Below are 26,706 nucleotides of genomic sequence, written 5' to 3' on the forward strand. Positions count from 1 at the left end.
GATGGATCCAGCCATACGTGTTTCTCAATATAACAAAGCCTGGCAGTTAGCTCTTGTGTTTCTGTAACCAGGGCAGGCACAATCCTTGTGTGGTAATCGTGTTGTCATTATACCAGTAATCCAACACGAACCCTGATTCAGGACAACATCTTGGGCTCCATCTCCAGGGGCTTGGCATTACCCCTGGGCCACTCAGTTGGTGTTTAGAAGACTTTTGCTTTTTCTTCCCACCAAATCTGCCACTTATTTTTGCTGAGAAATTTAAGAGTCAGATAACCAAAATGGCATTCAAAGGAGTGCCCATAAATCATTCATTCTGCTCCAGACAACTACTGGATGTAAGTCTCACCACTTCTTTTTCATATAGCTTTGTGACTGATTGAAACGGAGCAAGAATTATGTGCCTTATTAACAAATTTGTCTTTTTAAATGCATCATATAAATCATTATATTAATGATAACAACATGAGAATTGTTCTTAGGACTGGGATTAATTACAATCATTTAGAGTCACTTACCCTAATGGTGTCTGTGCTGTCTTTGAAGAGACTTGCCTATTAACCTAATTAAGCAAAGTCCCTGGATAACAATGGACTTTTGCAAGAAAAAGGTAACACATTTTTAACAATGTTTTATACAACATTTGTCCTTTTTTTCTACAACTCCAAAGGAGCAATTATTGAGATCTTCTACCTGAGATGAAAACCACCTGTTCCCACGCAGGCAGTTGTTGAGGCTGATTTCACTGATTTTCATTCTGAACTCTGAGGCTGAAATGGAGGCTGAATTTATTCAGAGGCTGGTAGTGATGTAGTCATGGCTCCATTTTCAAACTATATGGAAAAGAATGCTTAAAGGGAAACACAACAAAACCACATTATATTTTATATTTAGTAATTTGCTGTTTATAATCCATAACATCTTAAAAGGATAGATCACATAAAAAAGAAAAGAAAATCTCACCTTCATACTGTTCCAAACTTTCTTCCGCTGATCTTCCGCTAAAAATCATTGCACCATAGGCACAATGCACATTGGCATTCAGTCACGTCCTATAATGCCCTTTTCACAAGATGTAAAATAAGTCTCTGATGTCCCCACAGTATGTATGTGAAGTTTTAGCTCAAAATACCTCACAGATATTTTTTATAGCATGGTAAAATTGTCACTTTTTGAGGGTGAGCAAAAACGCACCGTTTTTGTGTGTGTCCCTTTAAATGCAAATGAGCAACTGCTCCCCACACAGAGGGCGGAGCTTCAAGAGCTTGTGTGTTAGCATCTTCGAATTACCCAGGGGGGCAGAGTTTCATAAAATATTGAAGTTTCCCCGGGCGCCGGCATTGGCTAGCGCAGTGGTTCCCAACAGGGGGGTCGCGGCCCACAAGGGGGTCTCGGCGAGCTCTCTGGGGGGTCGCGTCATATTTTGAAAAGTTTTGAGTAATGAGCATTCAAGTCGTCCGTAACTTCTTCTATGTTAAAAATTTACAAAATGTATATAATGAGTGAGTTCATTATGAATCCATCTTCCAAACCGTGTTTTTGTCTTATTCTGAATCACTATGGTACACCTATAATAAGTGTTTATATTGGGACTATTTAACACTGGTTCGGATTGCCGCCGCTGCGGAGTAGTGGTACTTGACCTGCGTGACTCGTCATAGCCAAACACAGAGAAGTAATTCCGGCTCCAAAAGACGCATTATTCTGTTAACAAACGCATGTTTATTAACAATTGCTATAGCGCAAAAAAAAAAAAAAAGGAATGCATGCTTTAAGGAGAACGATCATATTACATTAGCTAATTTGATCCATTCCCTGGCCTGGCTGACCAAAAATGGGATTTTAACCATGACAGCCTTAAAAAACAAATACAAATGGGCCAGACTGACCCTTGAGGATGATAAAGATGTCTTACCCTGTTAAAGATCTCTCCACCATTGACCAAATTACTCACGACCAGCAGATCCTCACACTTATTGATAAAGCCTCACAAATAACATGCAAGTATTGGGGTCCCAGACAGCAGTAATTTTGTAATAGCCTATATAGGCTATTCATTCTTTTTTTTTTTTTTACCTACACACCAGTGTGAATACTGATATTTTTTTATTGCGATTCAAATAGGGCCAATTTATAGGCTACTCTTAGGCTTACGTTTTTAAATTACAAATGGCCCACTGATGTTTTTGTTATTGTATTTTCAATATTAGGCTATAGGCTATTATTTGTGCATAAACATATCTGGTTATAGTAATAAACATAGCCTACCGTTTGCTTGAAAACAACATATTTTGTCATCCTTGCTGCTAGCCAATAAGAGCGATAATATCATTAAATAATAAGGGGGGAGGGCCCTAAAATATTTTCTTGGGAAAAAGGGGGTCTCAGACAATAAAAGGTTGGGAACCACTGGGCTAGCGGACCATCACCTGCTGTTAGCATCCCATTGACTCCCATTCATTTTGGCGTTACTTTGACAGCGAATAACTTTACATCTGAGGCGTTTAAAGACTCCATTTGTCCATTATTTATTTCTAAAGAAACACGACAATGTATAAAAGGCTCCATTACCTTGTATCTTACGTTATGGCCCCGTAGATGCAGTTTTTGTAAAAATAGGCAAACGATTGCGTCATAACCACGCGACTCTCTGTCGCACAGTAGAGAAATTACCGTATGGACAAGAGGAGAAGCTCGCGGGCAATCGGGGGGACGTGGAGGCAAAATGACAAAGTAATTAATCAGAATACTTAGCAAAAGTTTCTCCTGCTCCGAGCTCATGGACACCTCCTACTCACACTCTCCGACAGACGGGTTGCTCACGTCACATCTACGTCGTCAAGCTCAGTTTGAGTCTGCGCAGTACGCTCGACCATCAGGAAGTGAGTGCTTCTAATTGACTTCACTTGTCTCCGTTGAAACCTATGGGGTCGCTGTGTCCAGTTTATACACTGTCTATGGAATTACCTCACACAGACACACTGAAAATTTCAAACCGTTCAAATTTCTCGTTCAAACCGGAGTCGGACAAAGATGGAGAGACTCAAGAAGAACTGACAAAATGTAGAATTATGCAACAGGACATTACGCAAGCTAATAAAACTCATCTTTCCATTTAAAGGAAAATTATATAAAATGATAAAGTACTATTTGTTCATATACAAAAAACAATGCGTTTATCTCTTATTTAATATATATATAGTTACGAAAGAAATGGCTGAAAATTGCAGAAATGTGGGGGTCCCGAAACACCAAAGACAGCATGCACATGGGTGGGGCTAACTCAACATTGCCAAATGTGATTGGTATGCAATAAAAAATGCCAGGGAAGTAACAAATCACTGTCTTGGTTAAAATATTGAGCAACATAAAATATTATTTTCTCTTTTTTTTTTTTTTTTGACTTCAGAGTTGAAAGTGGGCTTAATGGGTACACTTACCCTTATATAAAATATAAAGCAACATTTTTCATGCATTTTTAAATGTGGCTTAAGTATCCAAATACGTTTTTTGCCCACTACTGCTATTACCAAATCGAAAGTGAATCTTTGTTGGTCCTAATTGGGACCTTCACATCGCCTCCCTCATAAAATGGGCCCTAATTCAACATCAGTTTGCAAATAGCAACTTCCTCCCACTAAACAAAATGATCTATACTGATACACGATAAAAACGTATTCATGGAATATTTACTCCTTAATCTCAAAATGCTGCTGTTACAGACCAGATAAGCTCATTGGGGTTTTTCCTCTTGCTTAATTCTCTCAAGACAAGTTCTCATTCTTATTCACCCTTTATTCATTTATCCGGCTGCTCTTCTCTGCTGCGTAATGACCAAAAGATGCCTCACGGCCAGCTTTAGGTTCGGATTTTCCTTACAATAACATCCTCCAGCGAGATGCCTTGTCAAGGCTATCTGTTTAAACTTCACGAGGAAGTCTCGGGGTTAACCACTCAGACATATCTCTCATATTACAGAGACCATTCAGAAAGTCCATTCACATGTCTAGAAACCTTCATTCTAGATTACAGATGATTCACTTAGTAAGGGTCAAGAACTAGCTTATACTTCTCAGTTCACTGCGGCTCTTTGAAGTTTAAAGATGTTCTTGAATCGTAACGGTGACTAGAAAGTAAACAAATAAATACCCGATTCCAAACGTAAACCTATTTAATGAAAAACTAGATGGGTGAGTGTTGCATGAAAGACAACGATTCAGCCTAGTTAGATTCAAAGAGATTTTCATGGGAAAATTATTGTTTCTAGAATTCCATAACGGAGTGAAATCCTTTCTTTGAAATCAATTCCAGCTGAGCCAGTGAAACCTCCAAACACGCCAAGGGCTTTGTGCTATACCAGAGAACAAAACAAATGACTGTCAAACTATTTGTAATCATACAGTACATAGGCCTTTATAAATAGCCCCATAAAAACATCAGGGATGCATGTCCATGAATGCAGAAATACACTAGCAGCAATTTCACATGCCTTTCAGAACTATATGATTTACCTTGACTTTGCTTTGACTGTGGGAATCTAATGCAGGATGTTCTGCTGACATGTTTTAATGGCCTCTTGAGGAACCTCTGAGTTCCTCCTCTAAATGATGTCTTGAATTGCTTCCATGAGTCTGGGATGGAGAGTGCCAACAACGCTTGCCAGTAACACAGACGCCCTCGTGCCAGAGTGATTCCAAGAAAAGAGTCGAAACTCTTCCCTCGTTCTCTGGGAACTTACTACTCTCTACTGGACCGCAAGGGCATCATCTATTATAGCGCTTTAAAGTTCTTTCATCAGCTGCTGCAATGTGTATCAATACCGTTTTTGTCACTGTAGACATTGTCACTTTTTTCTATGTAACTTATAATGAAGCGTCAGTAAAAATGTAAATCAATAAGGAATTAATTTGGAAGATCTTACAATTCGAGGTGACAGTATACAAATATGAAAATCCTATATATACTGTAGATTTGGATGCATCACATTTCATCAAGCATGAAGTGTAAATAAACTAGATTATCATTAAGTATTCAAAATTATAGGCTTAAAAAAACATCAACAAAAACTCTAACAATTATTTAATCATTACGTTTTTGCAATGTTTCACATTATTCTGAATGTCATATGTAGAGACATTTATTATTTTAGAACAAAATTCACTTTTCTGAACCATTTTATTACTGCTGCCAAGATCATTTTAGTGGAAAACCTAACAAACTTTCCTTGAGAAGTGCGATTGTGTTTTCTCTCTTCAAAATTAATGCCATTTGGTTTGATATTGTTTTATGTAAAATATAAAGCAAACTTTTTCATGCATTTTTAAATGTGGCTTAAGTATCCAAAAATGTTTTTTGTCCACTGCAGTACTACTACCTTAATCTTTGTTGGTCCTAAAAAGGACCTTCACATCGCAAGATCTCTGATCCTCCCTCATAAAACGGGCCCTAATTCAACAGCAGTTTGCAAATTCTGACATTTGGCTCAGTAAAGCCTCTGTGCTCGTGACCTCCTGGTATTCCCCCAACTTCTGACCCCTGGGCATCTATCCAATAAATAGTCATAAATTATGCATGGATTTATACAACATTACCCAGCTCCTTTTTTTCTGAAAACTATCATTATGCATGTGCCTAAAGTGCCCATTTCTGAATGCTAAAATGCTGTGGTCTACTAGATTCTACCAGTTCAAGAAAGCAGGCATTGAAATTTGTGTTGCCTGAAAGCGTCATTCCAATTTTGCCCACTAGAGGGCCAAATGCTCACAAAATAACCTCATAGATTTCATTTTAAATAAGAATCTTATTTGTAACCTCAGCCTTAAAATATTTTTTATTAAACACATTATTATTATTATTATTCAAATTAATTATATAATTCAAATTCTATAATATAATTTGTATTTAAAGGTGGTGCCTCTTTTTACAAGATGTAATATAAATCTATGGTGTTCCCAGAATGTGTCTGTGAAATTTCTGTTCAAAATATTCTTTCATCTACAAAATGTTCAACTTTCAAATTTCAGTTCTCATCCAATCTCAGAAATAACCAGTAGCGGAGTGCTGCCTTACGGAGAGGCTCAGGAAGATGTTGCAACTTTTAGACGCACCTGGAAGTTTCTGAATGGTTAGTGGGTTCATTTATGTAGTCTCTGTTGTTACATTGATTCATCTCATCGACTTGCATGTACCATCATGTTTAACTATTACTCAAGTTGACAGTTCCCTGAGGTCTTTATAAGACAGCTGTGACCTTTTTTGGTCAAATAATGTTCTCGTCTGTGCAGCCAACGACAGAACAGTTGGCATGCTTTGCTCAAACTTTTGCCACTGCTTTAGAACTGGTCACACCCATAGACTGTAAAAAAATATGGACGACGCCCCTTCGCTCTCTTCCATTGGTGAGAACTGAAGCCGCCAGCGTTCCGATATGGCGCTGACATCTTGGGGCTTGAGTCTGCGCAGTAGCGATCTCGGGACCAGACCTGCGCAGTAGTGAGCAGGAAGTTGAGCCGCGAAATCGAGGCCCCGCCCTCACTCTCGGTGTGAAATTATTCATTATAGAAATTTAGATATTAAATTTAAAGCTCCAATCTCCTCAGTCCTCCGAAGATCCCGAAAAAAAGTTTGTTGGTGCTTCAGTGACTACTTCGCTCAGAGAACCTGTCAATCACAGCTGTCAATCATGACGTCACACCACCGTTTTTATAGCATCAAATAACTAACTAAAAACAAACTTATTTTAAAAACAAACACTTGAATTTAAATCAGCGTGATAAAAACTACAGTAAATGACAGAAACCACCTTCGGAAAAAAGATATTTGAAGTGTAATTAAATTGTTTAGTTGGTCTCAAGCATAGACTAAAAAATATGGACAAAGCGTCTGTGACGTCACCCATAGACTTTCTGATGAACGGTTTTGAGGCCGTTTATGGGGGGTATGGGCGGCGCCATCTTGGAAAATAGTACTAACTACGTGAAATAGTAGTGGAATGTCACTTACCGGAAAAAGAGGAGCGAAGTCCTCCTACAGTGTCGGTTAGTGCAGTTTATAGCAGAGCAACCCATTTTATGAATGATATTTCAATACAAATGTTCAGAAAGGATACAGAGGTGCGTCGTTAGGCCTATTTTAGGGGGGCTGAAGCTACCCCAAAATGTTCCTAAGCCCCCCTAAATGAAAATAAGAACAACAATAACAATTCGATTTATCAATAACCGTATCCTCATTCATATTTAGACGCAACAAATGATATAAACAGCTACAAAAAATAGCCGAAAAGTCGGAAGTTGGACTGAAGTACAAAGAGTCGTTGTGCTATGAAGATGATGCACGCGACCGTCTCGTTGCATTGGTGTGAACTGTGGCTGCTTTCAGAGCGTTGCAGACCGGAGCGCTGCAAGAAACTGGAGGATTCATCTCGTCTCGTCGTTACTCTAGTCTGAAGTTGAACTTGCTATGCACCCCTCCCCCCCTCATCACGGTAAAACACAATGAAACGTGCATCACTCTACTTTCGTTTTCAATAACGTAATTCTCTTCAGGGAAAACCAATCAAGGCAAACATCGAACATATCGAAAACAAGGACTCGAGTCGACAATACCGCTTTTTTTTCTTTTTTGAAGGGAAAAGTGAGAGAGAATTGTAGCCCATCCGGACAAATGCCCTGATTAAAACAATTTTTAATATAAAAATAAAAAAACTAGGGAATCACCGAAAACGTGAGGAAGATTCTGTTTTATTTCATTTATTGTAAGTGGCGATTGATAGCCCTATAATGTAGGCTACTGACGGTCATAGATAGCCTATGTAATCTATGCCCACGGTAACAAAGTTGCGCTGTTGAGGCTCGCGCTGTTATTTATAACATAGGCTATTATAGTTAAGAAACAATATATAGCCTAGGCTACACATGACCAGAGAGCTGTTTTCCTGAATGCCATCAAGATTGAAACCGAGACTGATTTCATAACAGTTCAATAAACAAATAATTAAAATTAAGTCACTTACATGCAATGACTGTTTTTGTTCTGTTTCAGCATCAGCGAAAATAGTTCCAAACAACAGAACAATAGCGCATCTCACAGCAACACTCAGCCGTGTTTCATTAATGAATGATTCAGCGTTTTGAACGAATCTATTGAGTCAAAGATTCAATTATCCATTCATAAACTGCCTCATTCTGAATAAATCAGCCTTTTGAACGAATCGTTTGAATGAATGACTCAATGACTCGCTCATTAAGACGGTCGCCTGCCGCCTCCTACTGGCGGTTTAGTTTCATAAAGTATCATTCTTTTCAACATTCCTTATGTGTATATTCAAAAATATTTAAAATAATCTCATTTAATACAGTTATAATTTTTCAATGTAAATTATTTAATTTGATTGGTATAACTAACAGCCTAGTGTCTTATTATTTTAATTGAATATATTGATCAAATTTAAGAATTTGAAATGAAAGATGGAGCAAACATTTAATAAAATTAGGGAAAAATGCCCTTTATAAAGGAGTGTTTTCAAACAGTGATGTAATGAAACATTGACAATTTAAGTTTGAAGGGAGTAAAGCCTCTGTTTAGGCTATTAAGGAAATGTAATTTTGCCAAAAGAAGAACTTTTATTTTAAATAAATGTTCATTTTAAATCAGCCTACTTCAGTGTGATATGTTACCATATTATCATGCTTAACACTGAGAATTTGAATAATTGTAATGTGATGATCAGATGCAGATATCTAAATCAGAGAATATGGGCGGTTTGCGGGTGGATTATTTATTTTTAATAGTTTCGGGTGACTCAAAGTGCACCAGATTAATGAATTTATCTTTAAAATGTACAAAATTTTCTTCTGGGGGGGCATGCCCCCGGACCCCCCTAGATGTACCAAACTACACCAACAAAAATAGTGTGAGAAACACCATGATGATATACAAAAAATACAAATTTAATTACCTTATTATTAAAATACATCATTAGGATTTTACCACGTCCGCCTCGTTTTGAACCAGGAAAAACCCTGTAAAGCAGAGGTCGGGAACCTATGGCTCGCGAGCCACATCTGGCTCTTTGGCAAAAATCATGTGGCTCGCGAGGTCTCTAACCCTTTACCAACAAACCATCGATGAAAAACAATTAAAACACATCAACAGAGATCGGCTCTCTGCAGAAAAAGCAACCAATTACAATTCCCTTGTTGTAGTACAGCCTACTGAAGTTAATGAAAAGTTTATGATAATAATAATATTAAAGTTGTACCGGCAAAAGTGCGTGTTCAGTGCTGTTCGCGAGTGTCACGAGTCACCACAGCAATCAACTAACCGCTTACGTTTCTGTGGTAACCTACAGCTCCTGCACTGGGATTCAAGCTGGCGAAAACCATTCTAGAACAGCAGCAAAAATGTAAAAGTAGACTTCATAAACTTTAATATAACATTTTATTGAAACGGGTGCTTTGCTGCGCATAGAGACATTTCACCCGCTGGTAGGCTACTTTCACTTTTGCCGCAGAGACCCTTTATGTCCTATAAATGTGTCGTATTTTTGATAATCCGCGCAGATTTCAGTTGACGATTCTGTTTAAAGTTATTAAAAACAAAACATGAATGAATGAGAAAGAAAAGAACAGGGTGTGCTTTATATTGAAAAGAAATATTAAAAGCGCGATAAGTCGCGAAAGAGAACTGACAGGATACTGTGCGCGCGCTCCGAGCGCAACACGGACAAGCAGCCTTTGTCTTCGGTTGCGCGCCTAAACGGCCAAATAAACACAGAAATATATCAAAATGCTAAGTCGAGTATTCACGTAAACACAGCAGATAGTACTGTGTGCATTCATTCTCTCTCACACGCACACAAAATGGTATATGCTCATCACTTGGTACTCAACCTCACAGTGAAAGCCCTGCAGAATTAATTCCATATTCCAACTTATTTATTGTTTGCTGAATATTTGTTAATAATATTAATAATTAAATAATATTAATAATAATTACTAAGGTTGAATTTTTTATTGAAAAAAGCACGTCTTTAATATTAACTTTAATAATATATATATATATATAGGCAATTTTTTTTCCTACTGTGGCTCTTTTGGAAAAATGCATTATCCAAAAATGAAAAAATGGCTCTTTGGTCAAAAAAGGTTCCCGACCCCTGCTGTAAAGTGTACCCTGGGGGCTAAGCCCCCCCTTTCTTCCAATCCTAGTGACGTCCCTGAGAGGTGGTATGATGTGTTGTGTCAGATCATGGCCGAGACGTCAAATTTCAGGAATTCCACTCGGCGCAGCCTATGCTCGTTATCAGCTGTCAATCAAAGTTAACCACGCCCTTATTTGTCATACATTTTATATCTAAATACGATCTAAACTAACGAGTTAGAAAAAAATTCACCCCCCTCACAGTTGTCAGGCACTCGGAACCTATCGAAAAATACAATAAAAGTCCATGGGACCAACCTGTAAAAACATGAATTTATGCTGTGAAAACGGACATTTTAACATGGGGTCTATGGAGATTTGCTCCTTTCAGGTAGGATTCATTTTTCAGATTAGAATGTTGCCGCTTGGTCTCAAGTCCCGTTGAATAAAGGAGAGGCGGGGTTTATGACCTATACTAGGACCAGTCACCGGGAGGCAATCGAGACGTTTTGGCTTTACTTTTCAGGGCTTGTGCGGCACGCTTGGTCACACCAGAGCCTGTCTACGGAGCCTGCGCACTCCCTATAGAGCTGGTAAGTCCCGCCCCTTCCGCTAACCCCACAGCATTCTTTACACGAAAAATTATATAAAAAATTCACAGACAACATATGTTCACATTCATGGCACAATTCAGACGGGACCAGAAAATAATTATTTTCTCCCATTCACTTGCATTGACGATTTTTTTTAACCTAGAGGTCCACTTGGGGTTTTACGGATGGGTGGGACTTACCAGCTCTATTAAGTCCTATAGTACCGAATTTTGGTTGTAGTTCCACCAGAGTTCCACTGGGGGCGATCACCCATGAGTGCAAAATGAATGGGAGTCTATTGGGCTAGACGGCTAAATGTGTCTCTTTCACCCGATTGCCGTTGAGAAATCTCAGATTTGATTGTAGGTTTTGCAAGTTCAACATGGGTTATAGGTCGAAAGTTGAATGAACGAGTACTTATGTCCTTTCGATTTCTTACAGGTTGAGTTGTTGTTGCCCATAACACGCTAGCATTCTGCTAATGAACGCTGATTGGTCAGTGAAGGACTGATTATGACCAGAGATACCGCTTGATGGCATCGTGGCATCCGAAGCGGGACCAGAAACAAACAAAACAAAAACTCTTCTAGCACGTGTGTTTACCTGTGTCAGCTGTGTTGTCGATGCCTCGAGAGAAAAGAACGTGCAGAGCGCGAAAGCACCAGAGTGACTGAAGGATTGCCGTAAAGCAGTATCTCTGGTCGTATGATGTGTATGACGTCATTGACATTTTAAAAGACTTTTTAAAACAAATAAGTGACTCTAAAAAATCTAACACCCAGCAATGTGTAATTTCTTTGCATCTCCTTTCGAATACAATATTCAAATTACTAGACAAAAAATTATATCCTGAGAAAAGTGGATTTTGATGGGTATAGCGCCATAGACCTCCATTCATTCTGCACTCGCCTGCGAGCGCCCCCCGCATGGACAGAGACGTGTTACTGCAGCCAGTCCAGAAATTGGAAGTAACCAGAGAGTGCCAATTCTCTTCCTATTAGACATTCTCTGGTCACACCGCTTGTGAAACCAAGTGGTGGCGCCGTGGGTGGAAACCAAGCGTGCCGCACAAGCCCTGAAAAGTGAAGCCAAAGTGTCTCGATCGCCCCCCGGTGGCTGGTCCCAGTATAGGTCATAAACCCCGCCCTCTCCATGTAGTCTAATGGACGCAATGGAAACTAAACAATCAAATTACACTTCAAATATTTTTTTTTCAAAGACGTTTCCTGTCATTTTAGGTAGTTTTTATCACGCTGATGTAAGTTTAAGTGTTCGTTTTTTTAAACAAGTTGGGTCTTAGTTATAACATATAACAGTTATTTGATGCTATAAAAACGGGAATGTGACATCATGATTGACAGCTTCGCTAAACGAAGTAGTCACTGAGGCACCAACAGACTTTTTGGGGGATTTTCGGGAGGAAATTGAAGCTTCAACTTTAATTTCTACATTTCCATAACTGTTTATTTCACACCAACATAATGAGTTGTTCTGCAGTAAACTGTAACAGTTTCTGCGAGAGTGTGAGCGGGTCCTTGATATCGCGGCTCCACTTCACGTTCACTACTACGCAGACTCGGGTCCCAAATCTGCGCAAGATGTCAGCGCCATATTAGAACTTTGGCGGCTACACTTTTCACCAATGGAAGAGAGTGAAGGGGCGTAGTCCATCTTTTTTTACAGTCTATGGTGGAAACATGCAGATAAAGGGGCGGTAATATAATAATAAGATCCCCTTCCTTTGTCAGAAGGGACCCTGAACAGGCGCAGGTTATACGTATCTCTCATCTCTCTCTCTCTTTCGATGATGAATTTAATAAATGCTATAATTCATTTATTAATTCAAATAAATGTAATCTTACGCACTACTTTATCTCTGTGTCTGATTCAAAGCGGGCAGAATGCTAAATCGAATGCATCATAACCAACGAAAATAACCATAATTTTAACCCTTCCAGTCAAATATGGCACTGTAAACATCAAAACCAGCTTGAAGTTGTCAGTGCTGGCACATGACCATGGTAAAAGCGAGATAATCCACGGCTAGCTGTGATTTTTTACGGATTTAAATGCACTCCGCTTCACGTCTGGTTCTTTGCCTCCATGCTTAATGCACAGTTAGCTGTGGATTTATTTGTACTGGATTTATATATACTATACTTTTTTATAATTTAACTCTGATATTTATTATTATTATTATTATTATTATTATATGATACAAATTATATTATATAAATATACATCACAAATATTATTAAGCTAATATTATTATTAGATACAAATAAATTAATCTGAAGGCAAGTCTGAGGTTACAAATAAATAATAATAATAGTTTTTTTCTCTCTGCATGTTGATTTTGCACCTGGGCTTTCATTGCACGTTATGTTCAAAGAATACTACCACTTTTACAAATGAACTTGTCTTAGCAACTTTATTCAGATTCACACTCAAATCGGTCCAATTCATTGGCCAAACATCACACATTTGTATTTTCCATATAAATTGGGAATGTATCAAGTAGAGATTATGAAAGTGCAAATACCATTTCAAGGATTAGATGTTTAACAATATAAAATCTGTAATGGGTTACAAAATGTGCTTTACTCACCCCAAAAACAAAAGCCACCCCCCTCCCCCAAACAATAGCCTTGACACTTTTGTCAAGAAAACATGATCTATTTTTATTAAAATTACGTAATGCACAGCATACTGTCACATACAGGACAACTTTTGTCATTCACTTTTTTTGTCATGTTTGAACAGATGTTCAAAATCTACCATATGCTTCTTTTGAATCAGCTCCACCTCCACCTTTGGCGATATACATTAGTCCGAAGAAATACTGCGATTTATTGAGCTTAACTGATTCTGATCACACATACATACTGTACATACAGGGAAAAAAATCATGTGTGCACTCCTCCAAACTATTGGAATGATTCCAAAAAACACTTCGCAAACAGATTTGCCTTCATTTTCACTTTTGTAAAGTTTTATGCTATGCAATACTGCATTAGGACATAAGGTCATTTTCAACATACATATGACATCAAGCCCACAGCAAAGCATCAGGCATCTGCTCGATCAAACCCGCAGCTAAAACCGTCACTATAATGACAAACCTATGAGCTAAAATGGGTTATTCCAAGGCTGAAATGTGAACTAATTTTGTGCAATTTTTCTGAAGTGCTTAAAACTCAGTGCTGCTCTGATTTAGCTGAAATGATAGTTTCGTCTGGTGATAAGTTGGCCAGGTGTTCGCAAGAAAATAAAAGCAAACCAAAAACATTCTGTTAATTTATCTGAATGGCTTTAAACAATCATTTCAGCAGTCGCATTTTAAGTAATAAGCAGATATTGAAAAGTGGCACTGTGTTATTACATTTTGATATACACAACAAAAATATATATATTGGCGCTCATTTGTTTTTGCTTTTTTTTTTCATTGTCATCCACTTTATCTTTATCTTCATTCATTTTTAAGGACATTCAATTTCAAATAAATAGAAATTTAATTTCCATAATTTATTATCGAGAAATACCACAGTTAAATTAATCGTTAAAAAAACGGTAACTGTGGGTAAGCTCCACCATGTGTAGAAATGTACTGTAAATCTGCAGCTAAAACAGCTTCTGGACACCACATTGAGACGTCTCAGCCTCTACCGAATGATCCATAGATGAGACCTTAGATATTCTGAGGAGAAAACATGGTTTCAAAAAGTGGTACGCCTTGAAAAAACGAAAGTAAAATACACATATTCATAATTTTCTATCAGAGATGCACCTGGACCACATCTATGGATTTTCTTTTTATCTGAGAATTAGATTTTTACACATTGTTTCCATGTGGATATCACATCTTAACACACAATGTATAGTATAGATGGATATAATCCGCAAATTTTATTCTTTTTTTTACGTTTTTTTTTTTTTTTAAATAATTGTTTTAAAAACACCCTGGGGGAAGGGGCCAGAGGCATGCGAAAGGAACCGAACATATATAAAAAATGTCTTTTAAAAAAACATTGAGCTCAGTTTGCTTAATTGCCACCTGAAAGTACAAGTACAATGTGTATCGGAACTTCCCACACTCCGGGCTCTGAGCACAAGAGAGAGGCTATAAATAAAGAGAAGTTTCACAGAAAAGGCACTGTGATAAGTTGCAGAGAGAAAACGTTTTCCAGAGCTGGTGCGGCGCTCCTGAACCGAGTCGAACCTCGCCGGTACTTTCCATTCGAATTAACCAATGACGGATTACAGTGATTACGTTTGATAGAAAAAGAAATGTTGTCCCCAACTACAATTACTGTTCATTTAGTTTCTGTTATTATCAGCCTCACAGCTCTTGTGAGCCTGATGCTGATGTGTACTTCTCTGATACTACAGGTCTAGTTTAGAGGAAGGATAGTGTACTCAATAAGGCGACTAGGCCCTCAGCAGCAGGCACGATAAGCACACCCTCCACTCGGCATGTGCAAGCCAGTGTTTTTGGCACCTACAGTATCGTTTACATCCTTTTTAATCAAAAGAACAGGAACTCGCACCCAATACTGTCCTGTTCTATACAGTAGATTTTTCTGGCTACCTCACTTCCTATCTCATCTTCATATCTCTTTCTAGTTCAGTTGCTGACTCTTTTAAAAGTGTTTAACACTCCAGGATTGGAAAGAGTTTTTAGGGAGCAAAGAACACATGCCTCACAAGCACAAAGGCCTGAAACACACGAGTACTGAATGAGTACTCAAAAACAACCTCTTTACACATCTCGGTTTCAATTTCTACATATCTGACAATACAAAGCTTCTTGTCAGGATTGATCTTGTTCCTCAGGTTTAGAATCCGGCAGCTACTTCGTCAAAAAAGTGGTTTAACTAGTGGGTGAAGTCAATATTTCATACAAGGTGTACTTGACCCTCCCATTCAGAGGAGCTACTGCTAGGCTGGTCAGGGTCTGAGTCACATTTTGGGGTATCGGAGTGACACGGGTTCGAACCGCTCGGAGTATCGCCCAACTCGATGGACGAAAGAGGTACCGGACACATATCAAGACCTACTAGGTCCAGCTGTGTCGGCCTGACAGGCTCACGCTCTCCCGCGCCGATACCGGAGTCAAACTCCGCCTCTCTATCGCCCCCTGTTGTCCACTCTGGAATGGCGCACTCGGTCTGCTCTGACATCATCCTCGCCGACTGAGCACTGAATTCCTGGTGAGTTGCACCGGCTGAAGGAACCAAACTGATATTCTGCGGATTCATGTCGTGAAACCAAGCCATGATGTTGCCTAGAAGGTTGGCGTTGTCTGAACCGAAATCAGAGGTTTCCATACGTCCCGAAGGAGCTTGGAAGGGGCCCTCTCCAGACTCATGGGAAGGATTGTTGAGATTGTCGAAACGCAGAGGGACATTCTGGCCACTGATATTACCCAGCTTCTTTAGGCTGTCACCCACCTCTAGCAGCTCGGAGCTGCTCATGGCAGCACGGGGCACGTCTATCCCGCACAGCACCGGATCCAGCCGCGTGGGCAGGGATGTTCCGATGGCCCCCAGAGATGCTTCGTTAGCGAGGATCTCTTGAGCATCAACGCCAGCAGTTATCCCAGACTCCTGCAGGGACAGCTGGATGGCCAACAGGATATTTGGATCATCCTCATCCAGGGAACTGCGAGGCTGTAGGGTAAAAGATCAGACGTAACTGTCAGCTGAGGATAAACACATGTGACATTCTACCACAGAACCTCTGTTAAAAGGGTCTCGACTCACCATGGGTAGGCCCTGTCTGTGACCACCACCAATTTCTTGTGTGTCTGTAAGACAAGACAAATGGAAAATCCGATTGAATCCGAAATTGCAATGATTGACAGTGATATAACTATAGCAACAGACGGAACAAAACAATCAGATACTATGTCAAAATAGATGTGGATTAAGTAGTATGAGTGTAATAGACCTGTAATATGTAATGTGTATGTTTCTTTGTCCTTCATTCTATTACAAATTTTTCACTTGATCCTTTTATAAGTATTATTTACTAAGCATTTGAAGGCTAAATGCTGTTTACATTTATTATTTACTTATAATTATTATCATCATAAATAATAAACCCATTTAAATTAATATTTTTATTTTCAAATAGTTAAAATAGTAAAATAGTTCCAATAATTTTTGCTCTGGTACCAAAATTGGTACCAACTACCAAGAACCGTGAAATTTTTACTGGTATTGGTACCGGCTACTGTAATTTTGGTACAGTGATAACACTAATTGACGTAATCCAATATTTGAAATATTAAACACGCTCAATGAATGCACCACCGCTGTCTTTCGGCACAAGTGCACCGGACCGAGGCCAATTGAGGCCAGTCCGGTTATGATGAATACATCATGGACGAAGCTGAGCTACATTATCTAGGTCAGTTAATTTCAGTTCAAATTTCCAATGAAATCAATCAACCTTTTAAAGTGCATGTAAACACACTTTATGTGAACTATTCCTTGCAACAAAAAAGTGTGCTTCATTGTATTGAATGTGCACTTGTAAAAACCTGCACAAAACTCTACTTGCAGATGTTATAATAAAGTACATGTTCATCACTTTCATCTTAACCCATTTAAGTAAACTTTTGAAAAGAAAGTGTACTTGTTTTTCACAAGAGATTACAGACCCTCTAATGATCATTTGGATGTAATCCACCTCAACACAGAATGGAACACAAACTTTGGCTATAAACTGCTTAAACAATTTGGATTCAGTCAGCTTTAATGTATAGAAAGTGTTATTAGTGTCATCATATGCAGAACATCAGGCCTGACAGATTCATTACATGAATTTATGCTGCTTCATAAAAGCCAATATTGCAAAAGAAAGTGATAAATAGATTAACAGTGCTTTTTTGCTGAGCTTAGTGTGGAAAGAACAGCAAAACAATTATGAAACTGTACTTGCAGCTGCTTGGACTATGGAGCACCAAATGCACATATGTGGGACCAAATATGGGCTCCAAAATGAGAACACGTTCACAAAACGTACCTAAAGTGCCGTGGCCTGGGTCATCAGGGTCGGGTGTGTTGCTGCGGAGGCTGGCCATGTCTCCTCTCCTGCGTTGCCTGTGTCTGCGTCTGTACTGGAATTCGGCATACTCCTGTAACACAAAACCGCACACAACCCCATTTCAAAGCTGCATCATGAGGTGTACCAGCATTCCCACTGGACCCTGTGAATACAAGTCAGACTTTCAGAAGAACCCTACACCTCTCTACAGGAATTCTGTTGTGTGACATCAGCGTTCAGGGCTATTGGCTTTATCATTTCACAATAACAGATAAACTTTTTGAGTAAAGTCAAAAAGCCTTTTAAAGGAATGGTTCAACCAAAAATTTAAATCCTGTTATTAGTACTAACCATGTTGTTCAAGACCTGTGAAGACCATTTTTAATAATGTGCAAAAATTACACAGAGCTATCATTTGAAATGAAAAGAGTGACCAGCATTACTAAAGGTTTCTCCTTCTGTATTTTGTGAAATTAATGAGACAAACAAGTTTGGAATGACATGAGGGAGAGTAAATGATGCCAGGATTTGAATTTTTTGGATAACTAATCCTTTAAGCTCCTCAAATCACGTACATATTCAAACAGTCTGACAGTCTGTAATGAAATTTACTACAAAACCAACAAGATATGGCATTTCGAGTATATATATATATATGTGCACAGATCATAACTGATCTATACTGTTCTTCTTAAAACTTTATTTTCACCATAGGTTGACAAATCTAAACCAAACTGAAGCTGAATGCAATAAGCATGCAACAACGGTAGCAAACTCAAAAAAAAAAAAAAAAAAAAAACATACATGTGGACAAAACATTCCTGAGAGGTAACGCTCAAGCATCAATAATAAAAAGTTGAATAAAGTGCATCACTATTATTCCTCTTTCTACAAGCCATAAATCCAGAGCAAAATGAAACTGCAAGCCTGCATACATGATTTCAAAAGAAGAGCAGCAACCAGCAATACAGACTGAAGTGGTGACCTGGTTCACCTTGGAATGTCTGCAAAAACCCATTTCTCGTGACCATTCATGGCATAGTCAAAGCAAAAAGCAGGAATCTGCCTTTTGAAGTTACAAGACCAAAGGCATCTTTTAGAAGACCATGTCGGGAAATATGAACAGAAAAGAAAAAGATCTCGGTTTCCAGATGATGTTAAAACAGCATCGGAATTCTTAATCTGGAGTGCACAGCAATCGTCTGAAATATATAAACAGCGGCAATAGAGTATGAACAGAAAAAAAGAAAACATGCAACCAACTAAAAGTTGACAATGACACAAGTGATGGGGTGTACATGACAGGTGCCATTCCACGGTTCGTTCAGCCGTTCCAGAGATGGGGTCTAATGAGGATTCTTTAATACCTGCGGATGGCTTCCTGTATACTGACAGTGCTCTCTCGGATCAATTCCCCCGAGAAAGGCATGATTCCTCTGGATCTTTAGATTAGAACAAAATAGCGGTACACTGTTTAACTGCACATTACAGGTCTTACACATTCACAAGTGCTGCAACAAGACTTTCTTGCTGCTTGCAACAAGTGCTGCAACTTGTTCTATAGGCCGGTGTGCACTGGCAAAACCTCAGGCACCCTTCACAAACTAAGTTGGCCACAAATATACATTTAACAAAGACACTCTTACACAAACTATAGCCAAAGTCTCAAAACAAGCAAAACAAAACAGTTACCTCAGGAGAGGCGAAACCCAAGTACTCCCAGTCCCATGTTCCACCGGCAAAACTGTGGACACAAACAAAAAAAGAATGAAGTTCCATGTGATCCTATACATTTTTAGGCTGCAGGTGTAGTTCTGTTACAAAGGAAAAGCAGCTCTTGGGAAATACAATGCTAGTGCTGAAAAACAATACTTAATCAAAATCGACCCTATTTTCTTTCATTTCATAGAAATGAGTTTGCCATGTCTTTTAAAAATCTAGTTTAAAACACACGGTAAGTTCTTAGAAATGTACCCTGTATTTATGTTGGTTTCATAGAGTTTTTTTTTTTTAAATGTAAAGACTACAAATGTGGCATGACCAGCAAATACACATCTTCATTATTATTATATATTTTTTTTTATTATTAAATACAGTTTCAAAAGTTCCCATTTTGCTTTTGTCCTCTATGCTGATTGCATCATATGGCATTCATTTGGTGGACAAAAGATTATACATATACATACATATATATATATATATATATATATATATATATATATATATATATATATATATATATATATATATATATATATATATATAATTTTTTTGTATATTGTATATTGTATAAGTGTATTTTTTTTTTACACTTTTAAAAACCTTATTTGTCAATGACCCACATATATATATATATATATATATATATATATATATGTGGGTCATTGACGAATAAGGTTTTTAAAAGTGTAAAAAAAAATAGAATGGAGATATAACTATATTTGAAACCATTTTTTAGTTTACATAGATGTTAACAATAAGATTTTGTGGTTTGTACAATCAATTAACACTGTTTTTTGTCATTTTTTACAAGATGGAAAAAATGTCACCAAAAAAGTCATTCGGTTTAACCACTGATTTGAAAGTTAAAAACTGATTTGACATTGATGTTGAGATGGTATATAGTGTGTACCACAGAAGAAATATATATCTAAAAAAAATTATCACTGATCTCATAAATGTAATCATTTATTGGACTACTCTAAACACTCCAACATATTCAAGTAAAACATTGCACAGGGAAAGGAGAAAAGGGGAAATGTAAAGAAATAAATAAATAGCCTTATCTGCTTTATATTTGTATTATTATACATATGTATTATACATGTATATATACATATATATATACATACATATATATATATATATATATACATACATATATACATATATATATATATATATATATATATACATATATATATATATATATATATACACACACACATTCACATTTACACTTACACATCACACACACACACATATATATATATATATATGTGTGTGTGTGTGTGATGTGTAAGTGTAAATGTGAATGTGTGTATATGTGTGTGTGTGTGTGTGTGTGTGTGTGTGTGTGTGTGTGTGTGTGTGTGTGTGTGTGTGTGTGTGTGTGTGTGTGTGTGTGTGTGTGTGTGTGTGTGTGTGTATATATATAGAGAGAGAGAGAGAGAGAGATAGAGAGATAGAGAGATAGAGAGATAGAGAGATAGATAGATAGATAGATAGATAGATAGATAGATAGATAGATAGATAGATAGATAGATAGATAGATAGATAGATAGATTTTTTTATTCAGAAATTAAACACATATTACATTTCAAAAAGAAGCCACACTTTGGAATTTTTTTTTTTTTTTTTACAAAAATCATACACATATAAATATATTAAATTAATTAATAGACCTGGACAAGTAATAACTTTCTTGAAACGACTTGCCTTTTTTCATCTGACATCACCTAGGCCACAAGCATAGATTTGTGTTGCACGGACAGGATTTTAACCAACAGCCAAAAAGCTATTTAGCCATTGCAGGCAATGCAGCCTTTCTAAAATCTCGCCATTCTTTGTTATAAATGCAGTTTTTATTTAAACTATTTGAAGAAGTATATTATTGGGGAAGAGGCTCTTACCTGCGTCGAGGGGCTTCGGGTGAATCATTGGGGGCCACACCTCTTGCCACTGATGCCAGAAACTCCTGCCTCTTTTGCTGCACCAGGCAGGCGGCACGGATTATCTTATGCCGAGGCGTGCGGAGGTAAGGCCGGTTGACTTTCTGTGCAAGATCTTCAGTCACCATTTCCAAGTCAGTCTAACAAGAAAAATAAGAGTGCTGCTTTGTCACTAACTCAGAAATCACACGTTAAGAATATCCCAAGACTAGCATCTGTGTTATTAACCTGCATAAGTTCAAATATTTCCTTCTTTGTGCTTTTGGGCTCCAGAAAGAACCCATAAGGGTAAGAGCACTTGAGAATACGACGAGTTTTAAGTAGTTCGTGCACTGCATCTTCAATGAAAGTAGTGTCTGGAGGGCCTCCTTCTCCTGCAACAACACAGTAATGCGAAACAGGAGTTAAAATATAATTTCAAAAGTCTACAAGTATTAAACTTCAACTGCTGCTAAATGTAGAAGTTTACTCTCTACACTGTACTTTCAGTCTGTAAATTATAACAAAGGGAAAGGACACAAGGTTGACCATGCATTAACATGGCTTGGAAATAATTTATTAAAATTATACAAGTGTGCTTTTGCATCTTACTTCCACTCAGAACTTTGCTCAGTTGTTCCATCTTGTCTTTGGCCGTCTTAAGCAGGCGTTCTTCAAGCTGTAGGACAGGGTAATACAGATTAATACAGATACACTATTTTAAAATAAAGACCATCTAATGTCAGTCCACAGACTGCCAAAACTCTGCTCACTGACCGCATATTCTACAAAACTGGAAAATAACTTTCATGATCTGGCAAGCTCTAAGCTGATAGGCTGTCTTTATGCAATATCTGCGAGTAAGGACACACAGGGTCTTTAACCAGTCACCAAGAAAAAGTCATGATTAATGCACTGGGGTTGATAAAACTAGCAGTTTCACACCAGTCTATTATTAAGGTATAATCTTTTTCTGATAAACAGCATGTAAAAACAAAAACGGTCAGACGGTCTATTCCAGTCAAGTTCCAGTACTTGGCCAGACTAAGCTGCATTGTGAACCAGACATAGTTGTGTTTAGTCAAAGATTGTACATAAAATCAGGCTGATCTTTGTAGACTTTTACCTGGTAGCTGTGCTCGTGGTTCTTAAAGCGTGTGTAATAGTGCATGAAGCGATCCAACTCCTGGAAGTTGGTGTGTTTCTTCTCTGCCTGCAAATAATAAAATAACAATAATAATATTTAAGAGTGTGTAAAAGTGCAGGCATACTCATTAGTGAGATCCTTTTCTTTATTCAGTATTAAAAGCTCTATTATTAATCTAATAATGTTTAAACAATCCATAAATGCCCTTTACATCTGTGTGGTACTTTAAATGTATAGAACTAATTTAAAAGGCATGAGCACCATGAGTAAATAATGTGTACCTCAACAGTCATCTCTTTAGACTGCTCCTCCACCTGCTGAATGACCTCATAGCGTGTGCAACGGTAGTATCCTCCTGTAGAGGAACTGTGTTTTTTCCATTCTTCCAGACAGATCCAGCAGAAATCATACTTGCACTGTACAGACACACAAACATTCTTTATTAATAACACCTATGCTAAAACAAACCATTAGTCAACTTTCATTATGCCACTAGCAAATGCATTTATCAGTCTAGCAGGAGGCACACTAGAAGTTGTGGGATTCTGACAGCAGGGATTATGTGTGTTGCTAGGAGACTATCTCTCTCACTTTTTATTTTTGGAGTGCTAGTATTTGCAAAGTCTCTGTTTAGTAACCTTGTTGCAGGATGATCAAGATTGAATTTACAGTAAAGCATTACATCCTACGGCACATATACGCATTTCTTGTTCTTTAATCAAAGAGATTTATCAAGATTTCCTCATCTATTATTCTTAAAATGATTCAACGTCAACCTGCTGTTGCAGAGGCAGAACTTTTAGAAACAAATCTTAATTTTTACAACAACATTCAATTATGATATAAAATGAAAGACCATAATGATAAGCGGCAAAGCTTACATTCAGCGCTTTCAAATAATCCTTCCAATCAGGCTTTCATCCAAAGTTCCACCCTTTTGGTCTTCTTGATTTACACTTTTCTTGGCTCACAGCCATGTCTGCACAATTCCCCACTGGTTTACTTCCTACTGGAAGATAATATTTCATCTCTACTGAGAAACATAACCCCCCCAGTCAAGGTGTCCCCCAAGGTTCTGTTCTTGGCCCTCTCCTTTTCATAATCTATAAACTTTCTATTTGTCAAATCACAAGCCATCATGGTCTTACTTATAACTGCTTTGCTGATGAGGTTTTTTTTATTTTTTTTATTACCTGTTCTGATACACACCCTCCCAACACATTTTGGTCAGCGGCACAGAGAATAATTTTTTTTAAAGCAGAATTAAAACAAGGTGGGCCATACTGATTTAAGATTTTGACAATCCTTTTTAAAATTCCTTGATATCATGTTTGACCCTTTGTTCACTTCCAGATTTCACACCAACTCTCTTTTCAAGCCTGCATTCTACACCTCTGCCCCATACTTAACCTGGTATATAAATAAATCCTATTATTATCACGCAAATAACCTTGGCACATTGCATGTGGTTACAGCCTTCATTCTTCTGAATGGGAGATTTGCAGTTGGCACAAGATTTGGAGTTGGTGAGTAACCACAGGCAGTTGGCAGCATCTTCATACGCCTCACTTACACCTGCCACTGAAATGGAAAAAGACAGAAATAAAGATGCTGCAGGTCCAAAACCATTTTTGGACAGGTAGGAACAGCACTTTAGAAAATGTATCTGGGTGGTTACTGCAAACAATACAGGAAAACATGCTTACATTCTTCTGGTTTCATGTCAGAGACTTTCTGAAGCCACATCTTCCAAGTTTGGCAGTCACATGGTTCATGGGCCTCTCCTTGGCACTCCCTGTGAAGAGAAACACCAGCATGATGTCGGGCCCAAGTATGAGGGAAATTCCATTTCTAGTGAATATCTTATTTCTGTTCAATGCATTTGAGTTGTTGGACAAATGGCTTTTTAGGGATAAACCGGTGTCAAAAATGAGCAAAAGATTAATCTATGCTACTGCTAACATATTAACATGGTGTAACGTAACATTTTTTGATCTTTAACTGGGGAGTATCCTCCAATTTCAGGAGACTGTTCTAGTTAAACATTTAGAACTGTTTTTTCCTGCCATCCACGACCCACTCAGAACAGAACTGTGACCCACAAGTTGAGAACCACTGCTATTAAATAACATTGGCAGACCGTTGACCACAAATGCCTTTAAATGACAGCTACAGCATAGGGAATGCTCTTCCATATTAGATTCAATCCATATTCATTCAGACAGATGAAATGTTTGTTTATGAGAAAGGGAGGAGGGTGTTTTGACTCAAATATAATGCTCAGATCTGGCACAGGCAGTGATGAGATACAAGCCCACTGTGTGGGTGTGTGTATGTGTCTATGTGTTTGTGTGTTGGGGACATAAGGACCAGAGCTGTGGGGAAGAGAAACACAGCCAGCTGCATCGGCAGAGATCACTGCGAGCAGAACATACATACTGTGACGGATCGACTGCCTCTCCCTAGTAATCAGCGCCACCCCGTCCCTAAACTTGCCGCCCTTCGCCAGGTTCCCGACTGGAGTGGGTGTGATTGGAGAGGAGGTCGCTGAAGAGGAGAATTGGCGGCGTGTGAACCGCCTCTGTTAAACGCAGAGCGCGCCTCTCCTTAAGAGACCTGTCTCTTCCCGGTGCATGCTCACTGGTGTCCTTGTGGATCCAGGAGGGAGCACAGAGGGATTCCCACGCCTCCAATATGTGAGTCGCCGGACCCATGGTCCGGAATGGAGAAACATGCGTGACGCCGCTGACGGGCTAGGATGCCAGGCCGCTATTCCCCTCAGTTGTCGGGGCCTAGAGAGGACAAGCCGTGATGCCGAGTGCATCGCCTCAGACAAAATAGAGAGAAGCGCGTGTGACCGCCAGACATCGCCCCCTTACCTGGACCCATCCCATCTCTTCACTATCCATCCTTCACGATTCCCTGGCACGACGAGGATACGAGATCCCCTTTTGTTTTAACACTATTTCCCCCATTTTTGGACATTTTATGTTTATTTACTTTAATAAATGCCTCTCCGAGACCTGACACCACTCACACTGTGTCTGTCGTTTGCTCCTTCCGCCACAATACAAACACGCATTCTTGAATATGAACCCTTCAAATCATGTTCTAGTGAACTGGAGTTGTTCAGAATCATAAATTCCCTCTTCTGGAACTATGGCTTAAGAGATTTGTATCAGTGACTGGCACTGACCAGCAGAAGAGATGGCCTTTTCCACAGTCCACCGCAGGGGCCTGGAGGCGAGGAAAACTGAGCGGGTCAGAGGTGCTGCCACCTGGTCCCTGCCCGGCCAATCGCACTGCTCTATCACAGCCAGCCCGCGGGCACCACCGGATGGCAGGATTATTCTCAACAAATGCCTGATGGAGAAGCAGAAAAAAGAAGTAAAAAGAATGAGCAAGGAAGAACAGAGGAGAGAGCAAGTAAAGGAGTCATTTAAAACATAAAACATGTCCTTAATTATTTATTACGTGGCTCTCTGCAATTCTCTGATTACGATTGGTCAAATGCAGCATTGAATAGTCAAATATTTTTGTATAATGAGCAATAATATATAAATATATGCTAAATTATGATAAAAAAAGAGCTAGATGAGATAAAATCTATAAAATGTTACTTTGAAAATATCCAAGCTAAACGGCTTCAGATTAATATAAATTTAAATGTGTAGGAGGCGATGGCCTCATGGGTAGAATTCCGACATGTAGCATGGTTGCACTTTGAGCAACCAGAGTTCAAGTCCCGGCTTGTGGTCCTTTCCCGATTCCGCGCCCCTCTCTCTACCACCCCAGTGGCATAAATCCAAAAAGAAATCTTTAATATATATATATACACACACACACACACACACACACACACACACACACACACTCACCAAAATGATTATTAGGAACACCATACTAATACTGTGTTTGACCCCTTTTCGCCTTCAGAACTGCCTTAATTTTACGTGGCATTGATTCAACAAAGTGCTGAAAGCATTCTTTAGAAATGTTGGCCCATATTGATAGGAGAGCATCTTGCAGTTGATGGAGATTTGTGGGATGCACATCCAGGGCACAAAGCTCCCGTTCCACCACATCCCAAAGATGCTCTATTGGGTTGAGATCTGGTGACTGTGGG

The 26,706-nt window shown here is 38.6% G+C and overlaps 1 protein-coding gene across 2 annotated transcripts in view; it reads right to left on the bottom strand.

Annotated features, from left to right (window-relative positions):
- Positions 1-13,147: 13,147 nt before the first annotated feature.
- ankib1b (ankyrin repeat and IBR domain containing 1b) overlaps positions 13,148-26,706 on the bottom strand; it is a 37,181-nt gene continuing 23,622 nt past the window's right edge. Inside the window, exons 9-21 of one of the 2 annotated variants that reach the window (XM_081389183.1) lie at positions 25,777-25,943; positions 24,287-24,375; positions 24,031-24,161; positions 22,862-22,996; positions 22,560-22,646; positions 22,046-22,112; positions 21,683-21,828; positions 21,416-21,594; positions 19,476-19,527; positions 17,763-17,874; positions 16,496-16,539; positions 16,184-16,402; positions 13,148-14,430 (exon numbers count right to left, since the gene is read on the bottom strand). In XM_081389183.1, coding sequence (XP_081245309.1) covers positions 14,422-14,430; positions 16,184-16,402; positions 16,496-16,539; positions 17,763-17,874; positions 19,476-19,527; positions 21,416-21,594; positions 21,683-21,828; positions 22,046-22,112; positions 22,560-22,646; positions 22,862-22,996; positions 24,031-24,161; positions 24,287-24,375; positions 25,777-25,943 — 1,437 coding nt within the window. In that variant the 3' untranslated portion in view covers positions 13,148-14,421. Of the gene's footprint in view, positions 14,431-14,637; positions 16,403-16,495; positions 16,540-17,762; positions 17,875-19,475; positions 19,528-21,415; positions 21,595-21,682; positions 21,829-22,045; positions 22,113-22,559; positions 22,647-22,861; positions 22,997-24,030; positions 24,162-24,286; positions 24,376-25,776; positions 25,944-26,706 lie in introns of those variants that run through there. The other variant, XM_081389182.1, reaches the window with a different exon arrangement.

Source organism: Scardinius erythrophthalmus, assembly GCF_964197995.2.
Source record: "Scardinius erythrophthalmus genome assembly, chromosome: 16".
Classification (NCBI taxonomy): domain Eukaryota; kingdom Metazoa; phylum Chordata; class Actinopteri; order Cypriniformes; family Leuciscidae; genus Scardinius; species Scardinius erythrophthalmus.